Source organism: Myiozetetes cayanensis, unplaced genomic scaffold, assembly GCF_022539395.1.
Source record: "Myiozetetes cayanensis isolate MyiCay16 unplaced genomic scaffold, myiCay2020 scf4, whole genome shotgun sequence".
In the NCBI taxonomy this organism is placed as follows: domain Eukaryota; kingdom Metazoa; phylum Chordata; class Aves; order Passeriformes; family Tyrannidae; genus Myiozetetes; species Myiozetetes cayanensis.
Genome location: NW_026087631.1, coordinates 49,908,056 through 49,932,974, shown reverse-complemented (window position 1 = coordinate 49,932,974; position 24,919 = coordinate 49,908,056). Strand labels below are relative to the sequence as shown.

Below are 24,919 nucleotides of genomic sequence, written 5' to 3'. Positions count from 1 at the left end.
CACAATGCTGAAAATTTTTGTAGTTGAATGAAGCAGGTCAGATTTTTTAAAAAATGACTTTGGTTAAGTTACCAGGTTTGGGGGTTTGAGGGTTTGATAAAACAAACAAGCTTCATCAAATTTGGTGTCAGCCTGGTCAGTTTGAGCACTCCCAATGCTCCTAAGCTCTTTAAATGAAATAGAGGAGCAGATAACTCTCTTTGTTAGTCAGTCTTCTAGAAACCAAATTTGCTCCAGTCTGCAATCTGCATGACCCTTTTTAGTGCCATTCTTCAGTTAGGAAAAGTGGAGTATTTAAATTCCCACCAAGACCAAGTCTACACACCGGAGCATTCTCATTTGTTTTGATTTAGCATATGTGCGAGAGAGAATCTATTCTTCTAATATATGCAAAACCCTAAAAGTTGAGACTCAGCACCTGATCTGCAGAGCAGGCAGAGAAACTTGTGAGAAGGCTTTGCAAAGACAATGGCTGTATTATTAGCAGAAGACACATAAACGTCATATAGAAACATAGAAACACACAGGAACATAGAAAGAGAGGTAAAAGAAGTTTTAAAGTATAATGATGCTGTAATTGTTGGAGGTGCCAGCCTCAAAGTTAAGTGTCCTGCACTTAGCAGGACCGGATGAACATGGCTGCATTATCTTCATGCTGCTGGAGCTCTCCTACTTCCCTCACTCACCAGGCTGGTGGTTCCCAAAAGGGCTGCTCACAACAGTGCTGGACTTGCTGTCACTCCTGAACTGACAGAGCTCTTACTGACTCTCAAAGAACACTTCTGGGGCCATCTTCACGTGACTGATAGTAAGCATAGCTGCTTATTAACAGTTGGGCTCAATGATCTTAAAGGTCTTCTCCAACCTAAACGATTCTATGATGCTATGAATTCAAAGCTATTAAGCACATTTCAATTTCCAGGACTCCTGAAAGGGCACACTCTAGCCACGATCCCCCACAGGTGTTGATTTTGGGGGCCGGTGACAGGATCTCCCGCTGCGTCCAAGCTCCACCCCCGCCCCCGATGCCGATTTTTCCCGGCTCGGCCCCCGACGGCGCGCTACCGCATGTTCAATCCCAGGGCTCGGCCACCCCCGCCGCGGCCCCCGCCCGCCTCCGGGGGTAGCCCCGGCCAATGGCCCTTCGCCTGGCGGAGTCCGTGTCCGGCCCCGGGTCCGCCCCGTTAAACGGCGGCGCCGGCGAGGAGCATCGCGTCCTCCTCGCCGTGCTGCCCGGCCCGCGGCCGCCATGGGGTGCGAGCGCGGCGCCGCGATGCTGCTCCTGTCGCTCGCCCTCCAGATCTGCCCGGGCCGCGCCGCCGCGCCCGCCCCGCGAGGTAAGGGGTCCTTTCCCCCGGCTGCGGCGAGATTTCCTTTCCCCTCTTCCATTAGAGAATGCTTGCAGCGTCCCGTCCTCTGCCCTCCGACGGGAGCCCTGGCTGGTAGGCAACGGGACCACCTATACATGTGCGAGAGGAGCCGGAGTCGTCGGGGCTCAGGGCGCGCCCGCGGACCTGTCCCGTCGTCCACCCGCCGTGCTGGGCACCGCGGGACTGGCGCTGGGCAGCGAAGGAGGTCGCCGTGCAGCCGCTCCCCTGCAATCAGCAAAAAAGTGTTTTTTCTAGGGGTGTGTGGAGCGTCTGAAGAGCGCTCTTTCGGTTGCAGCTTCTCATGAATGAGAAGTGAATTGCTAAGCCGTGAAAACTCGCCAGGAAAAGTCTATTACCTAGTAAAGTGCATAGAAAAAGTGGTACTTTTAAACCCAGCATTGCTGTGGCAATGTCATGCACGTAGTAAGTCAGGAGCCATTATATTTTAGAGCTTGAGTAAAGTGGGTGGTATCGCTCTCCGGTAGCAGCTTGCGACTGCAACCAGCTCGGCTACTGAGAAACCCTAATTTAGTGCCACTCCGGGAGTCTTAAAGCTGCTCCTGGTTGTGTCTGCGTTTTTAACGCCTTCGTTTGCCTTACCGAACGATGTTTGGGACTTTAATCGTTTATTCCTTACTTAAGCAGATCTAAAGCCAATCAGAGTAATTCACCTGCATTTCCAAAAAGCCTTTGTTAAAGTCCTTCATGATGTAAAAACATCTCAGAAAATGGTTGCATTGAAAAGTCGGATATTGCTGTATTAAAAAGCCCCAAAAGGGCAGGTTTTCAACTTGTTAGGGGCAGTAGCCAATGAAAAACCCTACTCAGCGTATGACGTTTTCACCTTCTTGAATTCTGTCAGAAATTATCTCAAGGGGGGGAAGGGGTTAGGGTTTCACTCCAGATGTCTAAGCCATCATTAATTACCTTGAAAAGTGCTGAACAGCAGTGGAGCAGTGTTTACATTTGCAGTTATTATGGTTAGCTGCGACTGGAGAACTAACTTGGATGGTCTCAAAAAGCTGGTGTGACGTGGCAATGGAGTTAAGGAAAAGAAGGGATGTTTTAGTTTGAGCTCCATCTTCTCCTGTGCCACTAAATTCATTCCTCCATACTTCTCCTTCTAGGGCTTCTCATCATGTCCTTTAGGTTCCACCTGTAGATGTTTTGGGGCAGATCTCCAAAGAGCATTCTGCCACTCTCTCATGGTGTAGCTCATGCCTTGTTAGCATTTTCATAGGAAGGAGAGCAGCCCCATTCTAAAAACCACAGAAAGAAGGTAGGGGAGAGAATTCCTGATCTGTCTCACAAGTGGACTCAGTTTAGCCTGGTGAGAATGCATGCTTGTACTCGGAGCCATGGCGGAGTCATCACTCTCACTGCATGAATGGAAACCAGCTGCTTATGTCTTTCAGCTTCGGCAGTCCTTTTCTGTCCATTTGGTCTCAAGTATGCCTTTCCAGGGACAGGAAGGAAGAGACTCTTCAGAAAATAAAATATGAAATCCTTGTGGGTCTTTTTTACCTGTTTCTTCCAAACAAGCAATTGTCTCCGTAACACCTAAGAGTTGTCTCTCTGCCAGCTTTACTAAGGATGTAAAATAAGTTTTCATAACCCCATTGCTCTTCCACTAGCCACATTTGCTAACGTGTGTAAGCTGTGCTTAGATGGATCTGGTTACATACTGCATCTACATACTGTAGATTGTGCAGGTATCCCAAGAGACATGGCTGAGAAAATGTACTCTCTAGAATGCAACTACCAAACCAGTTTGTTTTCATTTAAATATGCAAATTTCAAAAATTTCAGTAGATGTTTTCTGTAACATTAGACAGATGTTTCCCAGTGTTTAGTCATTACTTTTATAACATTTTTAAGTGTTTGACCTTAGCATATATTATTTAGTTTCACGGGAATTGATATAAATTCAGACAGTAGACCTAGAAGAATTGGACATAAATTACAGCTATATTTCATGCTCTCAAAGGCTTAAGTATTGTATTTCATTGCTCTGGCAGAGAAAACACAGCTGTATTTTTTGAATGATTTTGACTTGTAAAATGCCATTGTAAAAAGCATTTTTACAGCATTTTACTGCAGGGGCTTGGATGAGTTAAATCTTATACAGGTGGAGGCTGTGATCTAGAAAAAGTGTCTCTTCCAAAAAAAATAGTAACCTGTGTTTCAGTCTCTTGAGTGGGTGGGTGCTTGGTTTGCTCTCTCTGCAGTAAATGTAATGAAGTATCCAGACTTTTGCATCTGCTGCCTGGGTTACTGGTGGTAACCCAGTGGTTGTTCTGGGATGCTGTAAATGTAAACTGAATGAGAGAGGTGTCTTTTGACAAGGTCTGTCCTCTAAGATGTGTTTCTTACTTGTTTGACAACAGTATTACTAGTGCATGCAAATCACATGCCTTACATTTTTTCTGTTGTGTTCTGAAAACTCATGATAGTCATCAGATCCTTGGACTCAGTACAAGTATAGACTTCAGTGGTGATCTGTATTTCAATGGCTTCATGAGAAAAAGGGGAAAATTGCCATTTTTCTCTTTTTGGGAATAACATTAGTGTCTAGATGAATGGATGCTCCAGAATGAGCAATGAACCCATGCTCTACTATAAGGGAACAGGGTTTCCCACATGTCTGTGGGTAGGTCTGTGTGCCCATGTGGTTGTCCTCCAAGTGCTTTTCAGTCTTTTCCTGCTTGTAGTGTATGGAAGCTCTGGATCAGTAGGATGACCTCATCACCTCAGTAGATGATGACAGCTTTGAGGTCATACTGTGTAGACAAGACTCACCTGCAATGATCCACTGTTTTTTCAGCCTGGGAAACTAAACTTAGTAGTACAACCACAAACTTGAATCAAGGTAAGGCACAATGTACTGTCATGTGCCTTTGCCATCTGCCTGGTGTTGTAGCTCTTCTCTTCTACTGTGCTGGTGTGGGAGGAAAATATGGCCCAGCCATGACAGGCCTATGGAGTGGCAGTGGCATACAGTGGCTAAGTATGCCCTTATATTTAAATAGTTCTTGTGCATAATCGTTTATCAGACTTTATTGCAAGAATATAATATATTTACTACTTTAATTGCAGTGGTTGAAGTAGGAGATAATCAAGAAACTAATGGAATAGTTTATTGAGTTTGGAGACATCATGGATTTAGGAACATTGAGGAAAACCCCAGTTTTCTGTTGTCTCAGTATCATAAGGGGCATTGCTGTCATATGTACAAGTATAACCATAGACTCTTTCTTGATGCATTGAGGAAAAACTGAAATAAAAATTTGAAACAGCTTTCACTATCCCTTCAGGGTAATTTTTTTTTTTTGTGAGGACTGTATTTCTTTGTTTTCTGTACCAGAAGAGAAAGATGAGTCTTATTTATATAATACTTCTTCTGAAAAGTCAGTGAAGTGAGAAACAGGTTGTGAACATAATAATGCTTACCTGGCTTTTTAGCATTTTAAATGGTGCCCTGCAAATGCCATCAAAGGATAAGTACTCTGGAAATTTGTCTGAAGATTTTAATGCTGAATCCTTTGACTAAATGATACATGAACACAAACATCTGGATTGATGAAAGCAGAAGTAGGTTAAAAAGCTTTCTGTAAAGTGCATTCTCAGAAGAGAAGAATTTTAGAGATCTACCTGAAAATATTTAAGTGTCTCAATTTGAAGATTAGGTATTTCTATGTTAGTAAGTTATCAATAGTTCCTTTGGAAAGTAAAAGTTGCTAAAATAGTACCAGTTGCAACAAATTCTAGATGATATTTTGGTAGAATTGTAGGATAGTTTTAGCTGGCAGGCATCTTTAAAGGCCATCTAGTCCAAACTCACTGCCATGTGCAGGGATCTTTCACTAGACCAGGTTGCTTAAGATGTCCATTCCAGGTTGAAATACATAATCTTCAGAGTTGATCATCCTATTGATGACTTTTTGGTTTGTACTAATTTAGGTAGGTCAAAGCATCCATATGAAAATAACAAAGGGTGTGTGGTCACATGTGAGTGGCTTCAGACTATGTTCTTCTTTGTTCATTATTATATTTAAATAGCTGTTGAAATTTGCTTCTTTTTTTTTTTCCAGTTTTTGATCTTCTTCCATATTCCAACAAAAGAGTGATGCCAAACTTCTTGCAACAAGCATTTGGGGATCCTACACTGAATGAAATGTACTTGCTTTCAACGTTCAAACTGCAGCCAAAGAGCACAGCCACTATTTTTGGCCTGTATTCATCAGCTGACAACAGCAAACATTTTGAATTTACGGTAATGGGACGGATGAATAAAGGTGAGTTGTTTCGAATATGTATGGTAAAACTAGTGTTGGATCCATAGCTACTGGTGTGTCACAGATGGATGTTGACAAATGTGTGATTAACCTTTGTGCTTGAGTCATTCCTGTTGCATGCTGTCACCTTTCATATCCACTCTCACTCCTGTTCTCATTTCTTTCCTTCTCGATGCTGCTCTCTCCTGGCCAGGGGAAGCTTACTGGACAATCACCTGGTATCTCCACTTGACTGTGATGCTTGCTCTGAGCACTGCTACGAAAGAAGGAAAAAAACATAGAGTATGGAGAAAGGAGTCAGTTTTGGTTGGGTTTTTATTTCCTTTTCTTTTTTCCTTTTTCCCCTTGGGGCAATCACTGGTTCTTATTACTCAGGAATTCGAGGGACACACACACATGCTGCCTCATGCATATGAAAGGCAGGTTCTTGTTCTGCTGACCCTGGAGGTTAGATGTGACTATGCAAGACAAACATTCCCAGCACTTACAGAATCTTTTGGGTGAATGAAAGTGTTTGTTCTCTGTTTATTGGAATCAGTTAATCAGGAGTCTGAGTTGGAACTTCAGCTGATTTTTAGAAATAGAGAGCTTTCACTGGTCTCTAAACCAGATCTAGGATATACAACAATTTTAAGGTTCAGCAAAAAATTGTTGAATTATGTACATTATTGTTACTCTACTGACTTCACCATTGCTATGATAACATGCTAGCACAAGTGTTGTAATTGGGCAGCTGAGTCCAATATACTGTGAAACTCTATTGAGAAATTTCAGTATATGCATAGGGAAATTATTCAATATGCTGAAGAAAAGCACACCTTTTGGTTGGCAATTGTAAGGGAAGGAATTAGATAAAACATTGGTAGTTTAATCAAGTCTGACAAAATCCTCCTTAGTCAGGGAATAAGAGCTCTGTGTGGGTTAACAGTGGGTAATACATGGTGACACAGTGTTATCAGTAAGTGTCATGCAGTTCCTAACACTGTCTGACTTATTTGCTGAATAAACGGTAGATCGCACATACTCCCTCTCTCCCGCTCTCACACAAAGAATTATGTGTGTAAATGTTGTATGTATATATAGGAATGCAAACAAATGCGTCTCTAAACTTAATAAGAGTTTGAACATATCAAACTCTTCTTTTGATTTTCAGGAATACCTGCAGGTCTGATGGCTATTGATAAACTTTAACACACTTAAAAAACTTTCTGATGGAAGGTAACATGGCTTCTTTTGGTTTTTTCTCAGTATATTGGTCTTTGAGAAGCTTCTGTGACAGGACGAACACAGCAAAGGTATATAGAAGGGCAGCATGAAGCAACTTGTCCTGTCAGTGACTGGTGTTGAGTAGATGTAACATATCTGATGTAAAGGATTGACTAAACAGAGGGAGACTTTTTACTACAAGACTGTTTCTTGGATCTCTTTGCCTTCTTATTATCTTAGAGCACCTTGTTCAAGTCATATGGCTGTGTTTTCACATGTGATTTCTCCCCAGGTGTCAAGGATCCCATATGGCTACTTTGTACAACAAGTTAAAATGCATCCAGGAGATTGTCATGTGAGCTGAAAATATGGAGTGTGGGGGCTGTTTATGATCCTCACGAGACTGGACATCATCACTTAAATGATGAGCCAGTGTTGGTGTCTCAGCAAAATGCACGGTCTAACTATCTACAGTTTTGGAAGAATGCATAAGTGCATTACTTCTTCTGCATGGTATTTCCACTTATGCATCCAAATGTGATCTAAGGAGCTCAAAGCAGGCCTTAGTTATCCTTAAAGTGTTCTGAATTTGTTGTGGTATACCTGATAGTAACATCTTTGTAATGCCTAAATGTTTTTAAAAGCACAGGTATAAATCACTGAGTAGTGGCTCAACTTGTTTTGACTAGACCAATGTGCTTTCTGTGTGGAGCAAACAGCAGTTAATGCATAGAAGTGTTGTAATTTAACAGTTCTGTGAAGCAGCTCTTATTTGCTGGTAGAAGTGGTAGTTTAATTGAAAATCTGTTTCTTAAGCAGTACAGGTGGCACTCTCATGAGTGTCTGTAAAATATTCAAGCAGCAAACATGTACTGCAGGGGCTTGGATGAGTTAAATCTTATACAGCTGGAGGCTGTGATCTAAAAAAAAATCTCTCTTCAAAAGCCTACTCTGGTTTAACAGATGGATATTTGGCTTTGGCTGAGGAAAAAATGGTTGATCCTTCTTCCAAGGCTGTTTGCTCCTTGTCCTGAAACTATTCTGGCAGGGTCCATTCTGGGCTCTGCCTCCATCTCCTCTTTCTTTCTCTAGGCTACTGTTGTGTTTGGTCACTCTGAAAGCAGGGTCTAGATCCAAAGACCTTACCTTTTATATGACCAGGCATGTGTAATATTCACATAAATAAAATACCTGAAATCTACTCTGTTTTGCTCGATCTTTGAGTTTGCCAAGGAATGCTACCTTTTAGCAAGTTACTGGTGACCACACGCACCTTTGCGGAAATCTCAGCTCTGGCAGTGTTTTGACATAGCAGTGAAAACATTCCTGATATTGGTCACAGCTGCTGAGGCTCTAGCACTAGCACAGATTTTAAAGGTGGAGATGTACCCTGCCCCATTCATGCTGGTATAAATCTGGGGGTTTTTTAATCACGAGACTGAGCAATTAGAAAAATTATATGGAGCGTGTGCGCAGTACCTCAAGTCACCAACAAACAGAGGTATCACAGCATCAAAGCAGTTACATTAGTAGTGGGGAGCTGACAATATAATTTGTTAAATGAACAGAAATTGAATGGTTTCAGTAAATAGGTGTTATTACTCCAAAAATAGTAAGAGCTTTTCCCTGGTTTATGTCCACAGTTTTTAGTTGACCTTGTGTCAGGCCATTTTTGAGCTTTCACTTGATGCAACAGCAGCCTTCTGTGAACTTCAAACAGGTGTTCACAAGAGCCAGCACTTAACTGTTTAGGTGCCTAGCAACTGTGCAGCTTGACTCCTCATGCATGTGACTCTTACCCACAGGAAATAAGGGATGTGCAGGCTAGTGATCAGTGGGATCTTTGAAACAGGATCTGTCTGATACTTTAGGGTGGTTATGGGCTGTCCAGATGTGCTTGGCTCCTTGCTTTTGCAGACATGCAGTTGGAGAGCCAGGGAGAGATTTTGTGGAGAGAACCAGCTAGCTGGTCTAAGAGATTTAGCTTGCAGATCCTAGCTTATTGATCCAATTTCCTCAGGAAAGGGATGGTTTTTCAGTATTATGCAGCAAGTATTTGTTATAAGAGTATTTGTTTGTCTGCTGTTGTGGTCTTTCATGGTGCATTTTACTTAATAAAATGAGAATTTTTGTTGGATTTTAAAAGCATTCACTAATGCTTTTAAAAGCATTCATGGTGCATTTTACTTAATAAAATGAGAATTTTTGTTGGATTTTAAAAGCATTCACTAATGCTTTTAAAAAGAATTGCGAAGGGGCTTAGTCATCTTCAGGGGTGGGAAATGTCTTTTCTGCATTATATCTTTTTTGTTAAATTTTTGTTTTTACCATTTGTTATAGAGAAGTGCAGGGATCGTGCTTCCTTTGGTTTCTTTAATTGTGTATTTGGATACACTGTTAGATGGCTTCACTGACTGCTATATGCATCACTGAAACTGATTTTTCTAGTTATACATTTCTGCTACAGAATATTTCTAGGTCTATAAGATATGTACCTTCCGAAGTGCAGACTGGAGGCTACCTGCTGCACCCTGTAACTTTACCTCTTGCATTTTGGCACATGATGTAAAGCGACATTTGTTAAACCAGTTAGAGAGGCATGACAAAGCAATGGAAAACATTGTGCAGGCAGCAGTTCTTTACAAATAGGGAGTCATGCAAGAGTCCTGGTAGTGCTGCTCTGAGTTGATGTCCCATTTATTATTACCGTTATGGCTGCATATGGGATGCATTTACAAAAGCTGATATTTGGAAAAATAACAGAACAATTGAATATTTCCACAGGATCTTCCTTGATTAGCCTTGGGTGTCTCCTACCTTCTGACAGTCCTTCTGTGTATTTTGTCCTAGTGGTGCTGCGCTATCTGAAGAGTGATGGAAGGTTGAATTCCGTGATCTTTAGCAACGTCCAGCTGGCTGATGGGAAGCCCCATGCTGTCATCTTGTGGCTGAGTGGTCTGCAGCAGGGATTGAGCACAATAGAGTTGTATCTGGACTGCCTGCACGTAGGTGCCATTGAGGACCTGCCAAAACCATTTTCAGCACTGTCTCAGAAGCTGGTGGTAGTTGAGTTGCGTATTTTCCAGGAGAAACCACAGGTGAGCACAAAAACTGGGAATAGGCTGAACACTTTGAGGGAGGACGAGCAATCCTCTGGATCACTGAATTCAGACCTCAGCTCTTGCAGCAGCCAAGCTCTGTACAATAGTGCTTCAGTAATATTTGACATTAAATTGTGAAATAAATGTAAATATAACTTCTGTGGAACAGGTGAAATCTTAGCTTATGTGAACCCTGTAATAATTCTGCTATTTGTTTTAAACGCAGTTTTTAGCTTTTTAAGTGAAACCCAAAAAATTACTGCCTCCTTCACTTCAGTATAGGTGTTTTTTGGGGACTGGACTTTTTGCAAGACTTAGCAGATAGACTAAGGGCATTTCTTCATCAGCTGTTCACTGTGAGCAATGCTTGACTGAGTATAGGGCTTTCCTCGTCATAATAAGCCACAGGGACTAAAAAAGACAAAAGAAAGGGAGTACTCCCAGGGTACCAGAGTGCAATCTTCATCTGTTTGACTACAACAGCTTTTCTTCTTCTGTCTGCCAACCAGGAGTTGGCACAGCTTCCTGTCATCTCCCTATTGGCATAAACAGTGACTTCTTCAGCATCTTCTATCATCATTAATCAAAACTATGCATTGGAAGGTGCAAGGCAGTCTGCCCCCTTTGTGTCATTGCAGGCTTAAAAATGAGCCTTTTTGTATGGAGAATAACTGAGGTACCCACATTCCTGGAATGAATGTATACCTGTTTGAGAGGAGGGAAAAAAGACTGCTTTGGATTCACTTTAAAAAAAATCATATGCCACAGATACCTAAATATGTGAACTTCCTATTATGTGAGATCATATGCATTGAACAGTAAAAAAGAAATCAAAACCACAGCTATGGGAAAATCTTCAAGGCAATGATTAGGGATTTTATACACTTCAGATGGTGATAGATGGCCCTGAAGTGAACAGTGTAGAAGTCCTTCATGTGTAGAAAGTGGAATACCTCTCTTAAAAAAAAAAATTACTTTGTCTGAGATTTCCTATTTTTTTTCAGTTGTTGTACCCCAACTATGAACTCTGTTTTTCTTGTGAGCCCAGGATACACTAGATGAGCTGAAGCTGGTAACTGGAGGAACCTTTGCTGAAGTGGGGAACCTGCAGGATTGTTTTCTTCAACAAATTGAGCCTGTACCTCAGTACACTGGTAAGACCTGCAACCAGGAGTTAAAATTGTTCCTTACGATACCAGTAATATGATGAATGTTAACAATATGGAGCTTTATAGCCAAGTAATAAAAATTGAATTATAGACATGATAATTTCTGTCAATGTTTTAGACGTAGCTCAGTTTGAAAACAGTCACTGTTGCTGTTGATAAAGCAATGATTTGCTGTCCTAGTGAAGAAGTCTGTAATGATTAAAAGAACTTTTTAGCCTAAGTTGGGAGTGATGTGGATGTGTGTGTGAATTTGGAAGATGATGTGTTTGTGTCAGCTTAATAATATTTTAAGTATTCAACTTGCAGACAATTGCAGATAGAAAGTAGTCCTAAATGTGATACATTGCTACAGGCTTTATGAAAATAGGTAGATGGATGGCGTTGCAAGACCTATCCGTGTACTTATCCTCATGTCCAGTATTCATCTTCTGTTGAGCATTGGACTGTCCCCAAGAGGGGAGGAGCAAGGTGTGAACAAGGTCACAGGACGCTGAAGAACATGTTTGTGCTACAGCTACAGAACCTGTAAGTCCATGTGGGAAGAGCCATTGCAAGGCAGACACTAGTCCTGCCACAAGTTAGCCAAGGCTTTTGTCATCGACTGGAGTGGACATGTGGTTTAAAACCAATTCCTTTTCTGCCTGTGCTGAGCATTGTGGAGACTGAGCTGGGAACAGGGAGGAAAAGAAGGAACTGAGGTTACTCTAGTTCCTGCACATTCTCAAGGGCTGTCCCTCAAGGGCAATCCCCCATGTTAGGCAAGAGTGCTTCCTGACATCTGGACATAGAAAACCTGTGCTAGGCTGCCCCATCTTTAACCCTTCCTCGTTCCTGTCCATCTGCCTTTCTGCTGTGGATGTGAGGGAGAAGAACGGCTTCATGCTGTGTGTGCAATATGTTAATATGTGACAACCATGGGGAGAAAACTGAGGTCAAGGTTTGAAATAGGATCCATGAGAAGTTCTTCTTTCTCACACCCTATGCTGTTCCCCCCACCAAACCTATACCCTGCAGTGTTGCTGGTTTTGATAAGAATACAGACAAGACACTGAACTTCTATATGAGAACATATGAGGTTCCAGGTTACAGCAGCTTTCTCATTTGTAACTTTTTGCCCACAAATCAATGATGCAAATGGTAGCAATACAGACAGATACTGTCCTCTATGGCTGCCTTCATATGGCTTAGCCTCTCAAATTCAGTTGCTTATAACGTTCAAGTAGAATCAGTATCATTAATAATAATAAAAGACAACTCACGTGAATACCTTTGAAGTCTGCATAATCAGATTCACCAAAGGAAAAGGTTCAGGTGTTCCAAGAGCAGTGTTAACTCAGCTGCCTTGCACTTTGTGTATTCTTCATGATACCCTTTTATGGGAGCAATATATCAGATAACCACAGTTTTGCCTTCAGCCAGAAAAAGTTGGAATGCAAATGTTTAGCTGTATAGGGGTGTGAGACCTATGTATCTTGGTAAAAGTGTGTGCTTTCATATTAATTGGAAAATCCTTGGCAGTGCTTAGGGCCTGAATAGCTGTACATGGCTTTCACTGTGTGCCTGGTTATTGCTCACTGCTTTGGCAGCAGCATTCCCTCCATGATCAGTGTGTGAGGCTGAGACACCTAAGCAGTATAGATGAGAATATGAACCTGTTGTTGAACCTGTGTATTTGGATCCTCCTGTTTGGATAGGAAAATAGAGTGTAAGATGCCCTGGGTTTGGTAGATGAGATTAGTACGCTGCATGTAATCATCTCAAAATCATTCAGGTCAGAAGGGATCTTTGGAGGTTGTCTGGTTTGTGTAGGGTACCTGAACCAGAGAAACTGTATAAAAAATAGCTGTGTTGCACAAGACTAAAGGTTCTTTTAACCTGTCTGCTGTTAGAGACAGTATGTCAATGTAGGTCCAAGGACAAGCATAGAAGGGAGTGGACTTCTAGTGTGGTTTTCTCTGCATGCTCCCCTATTCTCCAGCAGTTCACTTCATTCAGAGCTCTCAACGTGGTGATGAAGTCTCTGTGTTTTGTACTGAATATATGTTTTCTTCCATATATCTGTCCTGTCAGTTTTGAATGCACAATCAAGATTGTCTCCTGGCAAGAAATTTACCATATCTGAGGAGATATCTCCTCCTGTTTACTTCGAACCTGCCTCTTCCTAATTCCACATGCAACTTGTACGTATAGCTTCTTTGGTGGAGGATTACAGACTGACAGGAAACTGTTCTCTTGTCAGCCATCGTCCATACTTTAATCATGGCTGGATCTCTGGCCAAGTAACCACAGTCCCCCAGAGTTGGACAATGCTCTCAGGCACATAGTATGATCCTTGGGGTTGTCCCATGAAGGGCCAGGAGTTTGACCCGATGATCCTTATGGGTCCCTTCCAACTCAGAATGTTGTATGATTCTACGAATACTGTTCTCTTTGAATGATAATTCAGGATTCTGACTTTGCCAGATGGGGGCAAGTGTGTTTCTTGAGCAGTATTGGACCCAAGAGAGCTAGAAGAAATATCTTTGAGGCATTCCACGGTGGCCTGCAGTTACACATGTTTTTACACATGCATTTGCCCTGTTTGGGCCAATTAGCAGTGCAGTGAAGCTAGTTGCTTGCTCTAAGTCCAAGGTCCTGTACTTGAACAGTTTGCCCAGAGAAGCTGCTGATGCCCCATCAGGAAGTGTTGCAGGCCATGCTAGATGGGGCTTTGAGCAGCCTGGTCAAGTGAAACATGTTCCTGACATGGCCAGGAGGTTGGACTAGATGATCTTTAAAGGTTTTTTCCAAACCAGACCATTTTATGATTCTGTACTGCAAGGTCCTGGCAAGAGAAAGACAGGGTGGCTCCCTGACATGACTTCAGTCTTACAGAGAATGAATGTGTCAAGGGACTTCAGTTTCCCTGTTGGACAGTAATACTTCAGAGCTGTCTCTGAACTTAATTACTACCACGAAAGCTATTCTGTTATTCGTGTGGTTACTGACTCAGAGTATGAAGCTAGGGACTAGCTGAACTGGGGAGTTACCTTAATGGGATGGAGTGTGGATGGTGGGACCAGTTATCTGTACAGCTTGAGGCTGGTATCTTTTGCTTAACCTGCATGCTCCTGGGAAAAACCACCCTGCAAGATATTTTGGGTTCACAGCTCCCTTAAAGGCCTCTCTGAGTTCTTATCCCTGAACGCTGGTTATTCTGCTGCAGGTGGGGCCTACTGTTGGAATCTCAATCAATAATGCATAAACCAGTCTTTGTTTAAGAAAAGAACCAATAAGTAAAACAACAACAGGTGTGTGCCAGGTTCCACTATGGAATTCTAAAATTACTGTGATATTGTGTCCTGCTACTGTCCTCCAAATAAAAATAAGGCAAGGTAGGGACTAGAACAGAGGCAGGTTCTCGAATAGGTGATTTTAAACTTGTTCAGTGTTTTGATGAGAAAATCTGAAATGAAGAAAACATAGTATGTGGAGAGTTGGACAGTTCCCAGTAGAATGTTTGGAAACAGTTAGGCATGCTTTGAAGAACAAAACAATGAGGTAAACGTTAAGAGAAGCATTTTTCATATAAGCTTTCAGTACTCACAAAAATAACATGTGAATAAACCTCCCTGAAGCTATTTGGCATAATATAAAAATATCCTGCCTACCTAGATTTGAAAGAGCATATATTTTTGAAGTTTGTCTTTAAATAGAGACTTAGAGAAGTAAACAAATATCTGCTTGAGAGAGGTACAAACTCAGAAGCAATTAACAAATAGAAGGAACAGCAAGCTACTGTGCTAAATATGCTCTCTGCTTCTCCTCTGTCACTGGCTCAAAAGCACTATTTCATTTAACAGGTAAGAATATCATGTGAACATCTTGGATGGCTCTGGTCCTTTTCTTATGGCTCATTACAGATGTAACTTTTGGTCTTGTCTTAGACGTCTTTTTTGTTACTTTGGTATTGAGAACTGGTTTTGGCGTGAGGTCATAGAATCACGGAATATTCTGAGTTCGAAGGGACCCACAAGGATTGTCGAGTCCATTTCCTGGCCCCTGTACACGACCATCCACAAGAGTCACACCATGTGCTTGAGAGTATCATCTGAATGCTTCTTGAATTCTGTCAGGCTTGGTGCTGTGACCACTTCCCTGTGTAGCCTTTTTCAGTGCCCAACCACCCTCTGGGTGAAGAATCTTTTTCTGATATCCAACCTAAACCTCCCCTGACACAACCTCAGGCCATTCCCTCAGATTCTGTCACTGGTCACCACAGAGAAGAGATCGGTGCCTGTCTCTCCAATTCCCCTCTCCACTTCCCCTCACGAGGAAGTTATAGATTGCAATGAGGTCTCCCCTCATTCTCCTCTTCTCCAGGCTGGACAGACCAAGTGACCTCAGCCACTCCCTCATACAGCTTCTCCTCCAGATCCTTTGCCATTCTTGTGACCCTGTTCTGGGTAGTGTGTTGAGTTTTGTGAGACCAGGAGCAAATGCAGCCATGAAACTTGTGTACAGTGTGATGAGCTGCTTTTCAGAAGAAAAGCCAAATGACTTGCACTTACTAAAAGCACTGTTTTTCAGTGCAGGTGCTGTTGGTGGGTGGTCAGAGCTTCCCAGTGAGCTTGCTCAGAAATCTGGGTACCTCTACTTTGAAAAATGTCTACTAATCAGTTGTGGTGACATGGAATGCACTTATGCAGGATGTCTTCCATTGTATGCACATACACTTCATGCCTCAGCCTTGTACTCCTGCTCCAGACAAGTTATCACAGATACCCAGTATTGAAATACTGAAATAGGGTTGCTGGTCTGGGGGCAGTAATACCAGTGGCATTAGTTGCCTTAGGGAGCCTTGGCACTGAAATAATGGCAGGAAAATCACAATCTTGTTTCTCTCTGTGGAGAGGTTTCTGCTTTGCCCGTTTCTGTGATATACATGGAGTTCAGTTCTAGAAAAGCCTTGAGTTCATGCAAATTACATTATAGAAATTTGAGATAAATACCGTGTTTGCTGTGGTGATTCCTACAGGGCTTAAGTAACAGTAATGAGTATCCACCGTGGCTCTTCATGGTGTTTCCATCTTACATGTCAGAAATTACCTCGGCAAAGGAAGGGGAGTTATGTCTTGCACTCTTTTTCATTGCTGTTTCCCTGCAGGTGATTATAGTAGGCAGCTGATGGGTCAGCTGATGCAGATGAACCAAATACTGGTAGATGTGAAAGACCTCCTCAGACAACAGGTACTGTATAGTATGAAATATCCCAAGCTTGCCCCTTTGACTGAGTCAGTGCAGAATTCATGTGAGCAGTAAAATCCTGTGTAGAGTCCATTGCCTTGGAGGAGTGACACAATGGAGAAGAAATAACCATATAGGTCCTTGTACTCTGTGCTATGGAGAATCATTGAATGTGGGAGTGTAGGGGACTTGCTTATTCAGATCCAGAAAATTTTGTGTCTGAAGTGGTGAAGAGCTAGAGCAGCAGTCCTAGCCCACTGTTAGATAATGGTAGGTCTGTTGCCCAGAACTGAAATTGTATTTGTTTCAATTGCTTGTGGATGTCAGACCTGGAATTGCTGGTGGCATCTTTTGATTAAATATGTCATTCTTAAAGGTCCTGTTGATGAAGGCTGAACTGAAGTACATCCATTATCACTGTCCTTAATTTTATGGAGTATGAAGAGCATCTCATTTAAGACAGATTACCTAGGTTTGAGTGGCATTACATGGTTTGAGTGGCATCTTGGGGAATAATGTTTTTTCTTGCAGCCAGGTGCAAACCAGAACTGCCTGTACCCAAATAATGTGGTGGTTTGTTTTTTTTTTTATATTCTCAAGGTCAAAGAAACAACTTTTCTGAGAAATACCATAGCTGAGTGCCAAGCGTGTGGTAAGTATTCCTGTTAAGGCTTCTAATTCAGATGAGATGCACAGTTGTTTTAAAACTGGTATTGATTGTGTTAGCTTTATGTGGTTTCTAAGAAGCATTTTTTTAAAAATACTATGTCCAAAGTTCTAGATGTATTGAACACAAATTTAAAATAGATTTTCATTAGAGGAAAAAGCTTCCATAGCCCAGACACTCACTCACTGGGGGATAAAGCACCACTAAACCAAAAAGTGTTACTCATGCTGTACTGTCGGTTTTTGCTCTGCCACAAAGCTATACCACATGTTCCTGTGGAGGGAGACATTGTGTGCCACATATCTCATGCACAATCTTAGTAGAAGGACAAGGGAGGAATCACGTTCTGCTCTAGCTGGTATTGTCAGTCTGAGGAAAATCCTATGTAGTCCACCTGAAGTTCTCCTAATTCTGAGGAGGCAGTCCACCCTAACAACAGTAAGACCCAAAAAGGTAGTCATGATTTTTCTCTATATGAAACAAATAAACACTTTTCCAAATGTCATTGCATGGCCTTCCTACATAAGTGATAATCAGGACATGCATACAGTCAGTATAAAAACCAATATACTCCCTTCCTGGGTGGGACAAAAGGTCTTAAATGCATCAGACCTTTTACTTGATTTCGTCTAGTCTGTAAGCCTCATCCAAACTCAAACTGAACTCTAGGCAAGATAACCCATATGTGTGTCAAAGAAAAGGTCTAAATCCTGCATACATCTCTACCAAGGTTTAGCACCTGCCAGAGTTCTCAGAAGACCTTGGGCTGGTCTCTGTGCACCTAAACTGATGTATGTGCATGTTCCTGTGGTGTTTGTGGGCTGCCAGCTGCTGCTTCTTTATTATTCTTATTTGTAGACTTCCAGAGATGCTGTTGTGAAACCACAATCCTGTTTTTCTTATGAAGTGGTAGTGTTGCTGATTTAGCCAGAGAAATGCCTTGTACTTGTACCCTCATACTTCAGTCCCTTGGGCCATCTGAGGTCACAAGCTTTCTGAGTTTTCTCTCCTAACCAGCAGCAGATCTGTGCTGGGACTAACCTAGCAGGAGGACTCCCATGCGTAGATTGGAGAAGCATGTGGACCTAAAAAAATAGCATCAATCTCCCCTTGTTGGGAACACAACAAGCTCCCGGGCCATTCCCAGTGTAAAGTCTCTTCAGCCACAGCACAGTGCAGAGACACAAAGTGTCTTGGGGATTTCTTCAGAATGTTTGCCAGCTGAAAGTCATAATGAATGTTTCTTTCAGTCGCTGAAATGGTTGTTCTTTCTGCATTAAAGGTTTGGGAACTGTGAGTTTTCCAACTCAGCTTCCTAGGCGCCCTAAACCCAAATGTGAAGTTAACTCCTGCTTTAGGGGAGTGAGATGTGTGGAGACAGCAGAAGGATTTCAATGTGGACCCTGCCCTGAAGGACTCACAGGAAATGGAGTTACATGCTCAGATATCGATGAGGTAAAATATAGACTTTCAGTGAATTAAAAAAGAAAACAAAACAAATAACTTCTTTATATATATTAATGCATTGCTAGTACTTGCTGTCATCAGCATTTGCTGATTGCTTGCGCAGTGAATATTAATTCATTCTGATTTGATTCTATATACCTATTTTGCTGTTGCTGCAACTTCATGGAGGTTATATGTGTAAAAACTTGAAATACTCTGGGGAGTTGAGAAGTCACTTAAAGGAATTTAATGTTTGGGAAAAAAAAAACAAAATTAGAACCAACCAAAATGAACTTTTGACATAGTTGTTTCTATTCCACAAGAAGATGGAGTAGCTTGTGTTACAGGCTGCAGAAGCACTTGTCAAAATGAGCTTTGCTTCTTTAAATTGTCATGCTCCTGACATATGTCATACTCATGCCTTGGAGACCAAAATCTTTTCTTCAACCCAAACTGGACCCGTCTTTTCCGGCTTACCCTAAAAGTCTGTGAAAGAAAATAAACATTTATTGTCATTGTTCCTTTTGCTTCTTTGTGTTTGTGTTGAAATCCAATAATGGTACTTAAATCTATTATTTGCTTGTGCTATATATTAGAAGTTCAGAGCTTACTTGTATTGAGGACTAAGTTAATAAATTTACAGTCTCTTAAATGATTAAAAAAACTGTGTTAACTGGAATGTGGCACAGAAACAAAAAAACCACTTACAGGTTCACCACATTTTTTCTGTGTGATGATTTTTGACATTACTCTTTAGTAATTTTTGTGGAAAAGCACCTGGATGTAGTAGACCGAGGAACCAGCACAGTGAGGTCATAAACTGTGCCTGTGGATAACACAGTACTAGCAGTGTACCAGAATAATGATGTAAAACAGCAAAAGCAATTCTTTTTTTCTCCTTCCTAGCCAACAGGAGATATGCTTTGACTGCTTCTTTTATTTGCTCCCTCCTGTAGACCACCACCAAGAAGGATGTCCTGTGCCCTACTTGTCTGAAAAACACTGGGGGGAGAAAGTGGGTTGAGTGTGGCCATTTCCTGAACTGCAGGCAGTGTGTCTTGTTTTGCCTCACATGGCATGAACTGTGTCTGCTGCAACAGAAGGTGCAGAAAAATGGAGGTGAAACTCTGAAATGTGAAGGCAAATGGTGAAACCAAGATAAGTTTGGTATGAGTTTCATGCCACAAACAGCTCTGGTGAGAGACTGAAGCCAACCTGTGCGGAGCCCACCACAATGGATAGGCTTCGCTTTCTGAACTATTTTCAAACTGAGACAGAGCATGGCATTAGTCTCTTCTCTGCCCTTTTCAGGATTGGAGCAACTCTACCCATTACAGCAGTGATGGGAAAACAGACTGAAACTGGTTTATAGTGGCTTGATGTTAACATGGTTTTCTGTGAGCAGTCAGGCTCTGCCACAGGAGATTGATGTGCCTTCGTCCTCATGCCACCACTCCACATGACAAACCTGATCTCACATTAGAAATAGCAAGGAAATTTTGCCAAAATGGTGCTATAGAGATACAGACTTGCTTACATGAGGTCTTTATGTGGACACTGTTAAAATACCACCTACTCTTGAGTGGTTTTGTTCAACAGTAAATACCTACTTTAGCAGCTAGATTTTTACTTACAGTTGCACAGGAAGAAATAAAGAATGAATGGCAAAAATTTTGAATTGTCTAATTAGAGGGGATATGTCATGTTATTTGTTTTCCTAAGTTAACTAAGACTATGAAAGAAAGTAATTTTTTTAAAAAGGTTTTTAGTAATCTTTTCTGGGAGAGCATCTTTCTACTGAATGAACTATTTCTGTACTTCCTAGTAACAGGTATTTAAAAAGTTCATGTTCGAATTCTGATAAAGACATATTTAAAAGATTCCTCACTAAGAGCTGCCATCATCTTTTCTGAGGCTGTTAGCGTCTCTGCAGTACACTTCCTAATTCATTATCAGTTTAATGACATTATTTTGGTATGCCAGTGCCTGGTATCTCAGGAGCAGCAGCTCTGCTCTGTGTGCTGTGTAACTTGGGTGCCCTCTGCTGCCTACAATAAAAAATTCACAGCAAAATAAGGAGCACAAAATGTCTGTCCTAGGTTTTACATTTCCCTTATATTACTTACGGATCTACTTCTAACAAACATTTCTGTCAAATACCCTTGAATATTAAACATACCTTTCTTGCTCGTGTGTGTGTGTTTGGTTACAAGTTGTATGTCTCTTGTAGGTGAATATTGTCTGGTTCGTTCTTCATCTTGCAGATGTTCTTCTGTTAGCAGTGGAAGGGGGGAAAAGGCATATTTTTAAACCTCTTTTATATTTCTTTCTCATGTTTCTCATTTATTATTGTCTTTGAGCCTGTCTTATGCAGCATGATGGCATGTTGATGTTTGCAGTACTCTTATAAATGTTACCTAGCAGCTAGTGTTGATGTTGGAAAGGCAGCAGTGCAAGATGTGCTTCCCAAATTGGCACCCACCCGACCAGTGAAATTGGTCACAGCTGTTCTGTAAAACTGCATAAGGCAATGAAGTGAATGGTGCCTTCAGGCCAAGGGTGATTTGTGGACATATGATATTTTGGGACAAGTGCCAAGGGTTATCCATGGGCCTCCGGTCTAGAAACATGTGGGTGCCACTGACACATCCCTATTTATCTGGTTCATGTTTGGGTTCCTTCTGGCTATGGGATTTGTGCAAATGAAGGAAAATGCCACTGCAACTTTTGTTTGTACCAAAACCAACCACAGGATTGTTTGGAGGGTTGGAGTTATGTGGCTTTCCTTATATTGTGGCCTGAAGACTTCCAGGGGGCTTTCAGCCTCCAAGGGATCTGAACCTGCCCAGCCAAAGGAAGGATTGAGAATGAGAGCTTAGAACATCAACTACAAGCTGTAGTAGAAGATTGCAAATGTTACTTAAATTACAGAGATAGCCGAAAACCTGCTGAGGTCAGAAATACATGCAGAGATGGTTTCCTCTGCAAGCCATCTCTGAACAGACAACATACAGACATTGCTTGTAGCATTGCCTTTGGTGAGAGGGCTGTGCACATAGTCAGAGTCTGGATGTTACTGAAGCACAAATGTGCTCGGTTCATTTCTTTCATTGCAGTGTCATTACAACCCTTGCTTCCCTGGAGTGCGATGTGTGAACACTGCTCCAGGTTTCCGATGTGAGACCTGTCCTCCGGGATATACAGGACAAACCATGCAAGGGATAGGAATCAGCTATGCCAAGAGCAATAAGCAGGTGAGTGGCAGCATCTGTGTGACAACTGCCATTGCAAGGTGCTGGTTTTATATCAGTAGTGCATCTGTATTTTTTTGCATGTTCCCATAGCACCCTACGGTAGGAACATAGTTTTTATCTAAACTCTTGTGGGTGAACCACAGCACATCCTAAAGTTGAAATTTTCCTTATCACAATGTCTCTTCAGGATTTGGAAAGTTGTCCTAAGGGTATGTCTGTGCCATTTGAAGAGTGGTTTCAGGACAGGCTGTATCTCTTTTCTAGTCTTAAATTTTAGTGTCTTTTCTTCAGACTTCAATCTCAAATTGACATTGTTTTTATTATTTGTTGATTTGGTTTATTGCTAGGTCTGCTTAGACATTGATGAATGTCAGAATGGTGGACTTGGAGTCTGCGTTCCAAATTCTCATTGCATAAACACTTTGGTAAGCATCTTTTCATTTACGGCTTTAAAAAATTGATTGTCTTAAAATTCCATGAGGCTAGGACTGGATTTATAGGTTTGATTGAAGAGCTGAATAATATAATTTATTTCTTGGCTTCATATAAATCAAAGAATCCCTTCATCCCTTCCTGGCTAATAGTAAAAAAACAATACTTGATTTGTCATTAACACTTCCATCTGAATTGTATTTCATGATTTTCCCTGAAGAATGGCAGGAGCTTTTCTCTCCATACCATTGAGTTTTGTGTGTTTGTGAGTATGTTATTGCAAGGAACCTCCTCTGAAGGATTAAAATTTTTCTTACTCTTCATGTCTTCCCACCTGGGAACTGCTGCAGAAGCCATTCCCCTGAGTGCTCTCTTTATAGGAGTAATATCTTCACATCATCAGGTTACATATACAGTACCAGATATCCCTCTAAATAAAAAGAAAAAAAGAGGAGAGCCGCAATTGGTACAATATTTTTAATACCCATAGATATTAAATCCAGGAGAACAAGCATAGCAGAAGTAGAAATGGTTTGAAAGATGTTAGGATCTGATAAAAGGAACATAGAACTACATTAATGCTATGAAGCAAGTTGAACCCAGAATAGCATAATCATAGAATCATTTAGGTTAGAAAATACCCTTTGGGTCATTGAGTCCAAATGTTAACCCAGCACTGCCAAGCTCACTATAAAACCATTTCCCGAAGTGCCATATCCACTCTTTTTCTGAATACTTCGAAGGGTAGTGATTCGATTCCGCCACTTCTCTGGGCAGCCTGTTCCAATGCGTGACAATTCTTTCTGTGAAGAAATTCTTCCTAATACTCAATCTTAATCTCCCCTAGTGCAACTTGAGGCCATTTCTTCTCGTCGTATCACCTGTTACTTGGGAGAAAAAACTGACCACCACCTTGTAACAACCTCCTTTAAGGTAGTTGTAGAGAGTGATAAGGCCTCCCTTGAGCCCCCTTTTCTCCAGTGCTAAATGCCCCCAGTTCCTGCAGCCACTCCTTGTAAGACTTTGCTCCAGCCCTTTCACCAGCTGGATTGCCCTTCTCTGGATACACTCTAGCACCTCAACGTCCTTCTTGTGGTGAAGGGCCCACTGCTGAACACAGGATTCAAGATTTCATCAGTGCTGAGTACAGAGGAACAATCACTGCCCTGGTCTTGCTGGCCCCACTGTTTCTGATGCAAGGCAGGATTCCACTGGCCTTCTTGGCCATCTGGGCACACTGCTGGCTCTTGTTCAGCCACTAGCAGTCAGCACCCCCACGTCCTTTCCCCCTGGACAGCTTTGCAGCCACTCCTCCCCAGCCTGTAGCACTGCCTGGGGTTGTTGTGACCCAAGTGCAGGACCTGCCACTGGGCCCTATTGAACCTCATACCATTGGCCTTAGCTCATGGATCCAGCCTGTCCAGATCCCTCTGCAGAGCCTTCTTAGCCTGCAACAAATCAAGACTTCTGCTCAGTTTGGTGTCATCTGCAAACTGACTGAGAGTGCACTTGATCCTCTCATCCAGATCACTGACAAAGATATTAAACAGGACTGGCCCCCGTGTTGAGCCCTGGGGGGCTACTAGCTGGATGTAATTCCATTCAGCACCACTCTGGGCTCAACCATCCAGAGAGCTTTTGCCAACTGAAGACCACACCTGTCCAAGCCATCAGCTGTTGGTTTCTCCTGGAGAATGCTGTTGGAAACAGCGTCAAAAGCTTTACTGAAATCTAGGTAGACAAGCTCCGCAGCCTTTTCCTCATCCACTACATGGGTCACTCTTCACAGGAGAAGATCAGGTTGATCAAATGTGACCTGCTTTTCACAAATCCGTGCTGGCTGACCCTGATCCTCAGGCTGTCCTGTATATGCTACAGGCTTTCTTCATAGCAAGAGAAGGGTTGAAAGTATCCTTCAGATGTAAAGGTGGTCCTTTTTGCAGCAATATATTACTGAGGCTGCCATTTGTATTCAGTGTTAGCTTTCCTTGTGAACAACCTAGTCTTCCTAGGAGTGCTTTCACTGTTCAGTATGTTTGTCTCTTTTTTTAGTATCTAGAACATCTACTGACACTTTATATCTCGCTGCATGACTAGACGTGACTAGTCATCTTCAGGAGGCCATCAGGCCCTGTCTGCAAAGGGTAGGCACCAAGTGTCCTGCCATTTGTCAAAACAGCAGTGCGGAGTTTCTGATCCTATATCCCTTCACAAACAGTTTGGTCTGGAAATGATGCCTTAAAGGCTATTTTAATGCATACCTGGGCTTGATAAAGGACAGAACTTAGTGAGCAAATTCATCAGACCCCAGAAGATACTAGCTCAGTGTCCAATAGGATAAAGTGGATGGTGTGTTTTATGTAGGCCATACCATTTGCATGGTTCAAGGATTATTTTACTTTTCAGTCATCAACATATTTTTGTCTTCATCCTGAAAGTGTGCAGACAGCAGAGTTAGAACTTGTAATGAAGTGAGGAATAGAGGACAAAAATAATGCCTGTCAGAGTAGTAAATAGATTTCTCTATGAGGATAGAATAGGACAGTCCTGACAGTTCCTCCAACAGACTTTGTACATGAAGAAAGAAGTTGTATGAATGACCTCAGTTTCACAAAGGAGTAGATGCACGTTTGTGAGAGCTCTGCCCGTTTCTGTTCCTTTATATGACAAAAAATAATTATTCTCTATAAGGTAAAAAGATTGTTTTCTTTAATTAACTGTTATAAGTCACAAGTCTACAAGTATATCAGACA

The 24,919-nt window shown here is 41.9% G+C and overlaps 1 protein-coding gene across 1 annotated transcript in view; it reads left to right on the top strand.

Moving 5' to 3' along the window:
- The first annotated feature begins 1,186 nt into the window (after window positions 1-1,186).
- The window catches only part of THBS4 (thrombospondin 4), a 38,662-nt gene continuing 14,929 nt past the window's right edge, over window positions 1,187-24,919 (top strand). Inside the window, exons 1-9 of the mRNA XM_050330053.1 lie at window positions 1,187-1,337; window positions 5,462-5,665; window positions 9,722-9,969; window positions 11,021-11,126; window positions 16,288-16,370; window positions 16,968-17,019; window positions 18,317-18,489; window positions 21,597-21,734; window positions 22,082-22,159. Coding sequence (XP_050186010.1) covers window positions 1,250-1,337; window positions 5,462-5,665; window positions 9,722-9,969; window positions 11,021-11,126; window positions 16,288-16,370; window positions 16,968-17,019; window positions 18,317-18,489; window positions 21,597-21,734; window positions 22,082-22,159 — 1,170 coding nt within the window. The 5' untranslated portion in view covers window positions 1,187-1,249. The remainder of the gene's footprint in view (window positions 1,338-5,461; window positions 5,666-9,721; window positions 9,970-11,020; window positions 11,127-16,287; window positions 16,371-16,967; window positions 17,020-18,316; window positions 18,490-21,596; window positions 21,735-22,081; window positions 22,160-24,919) is intronic.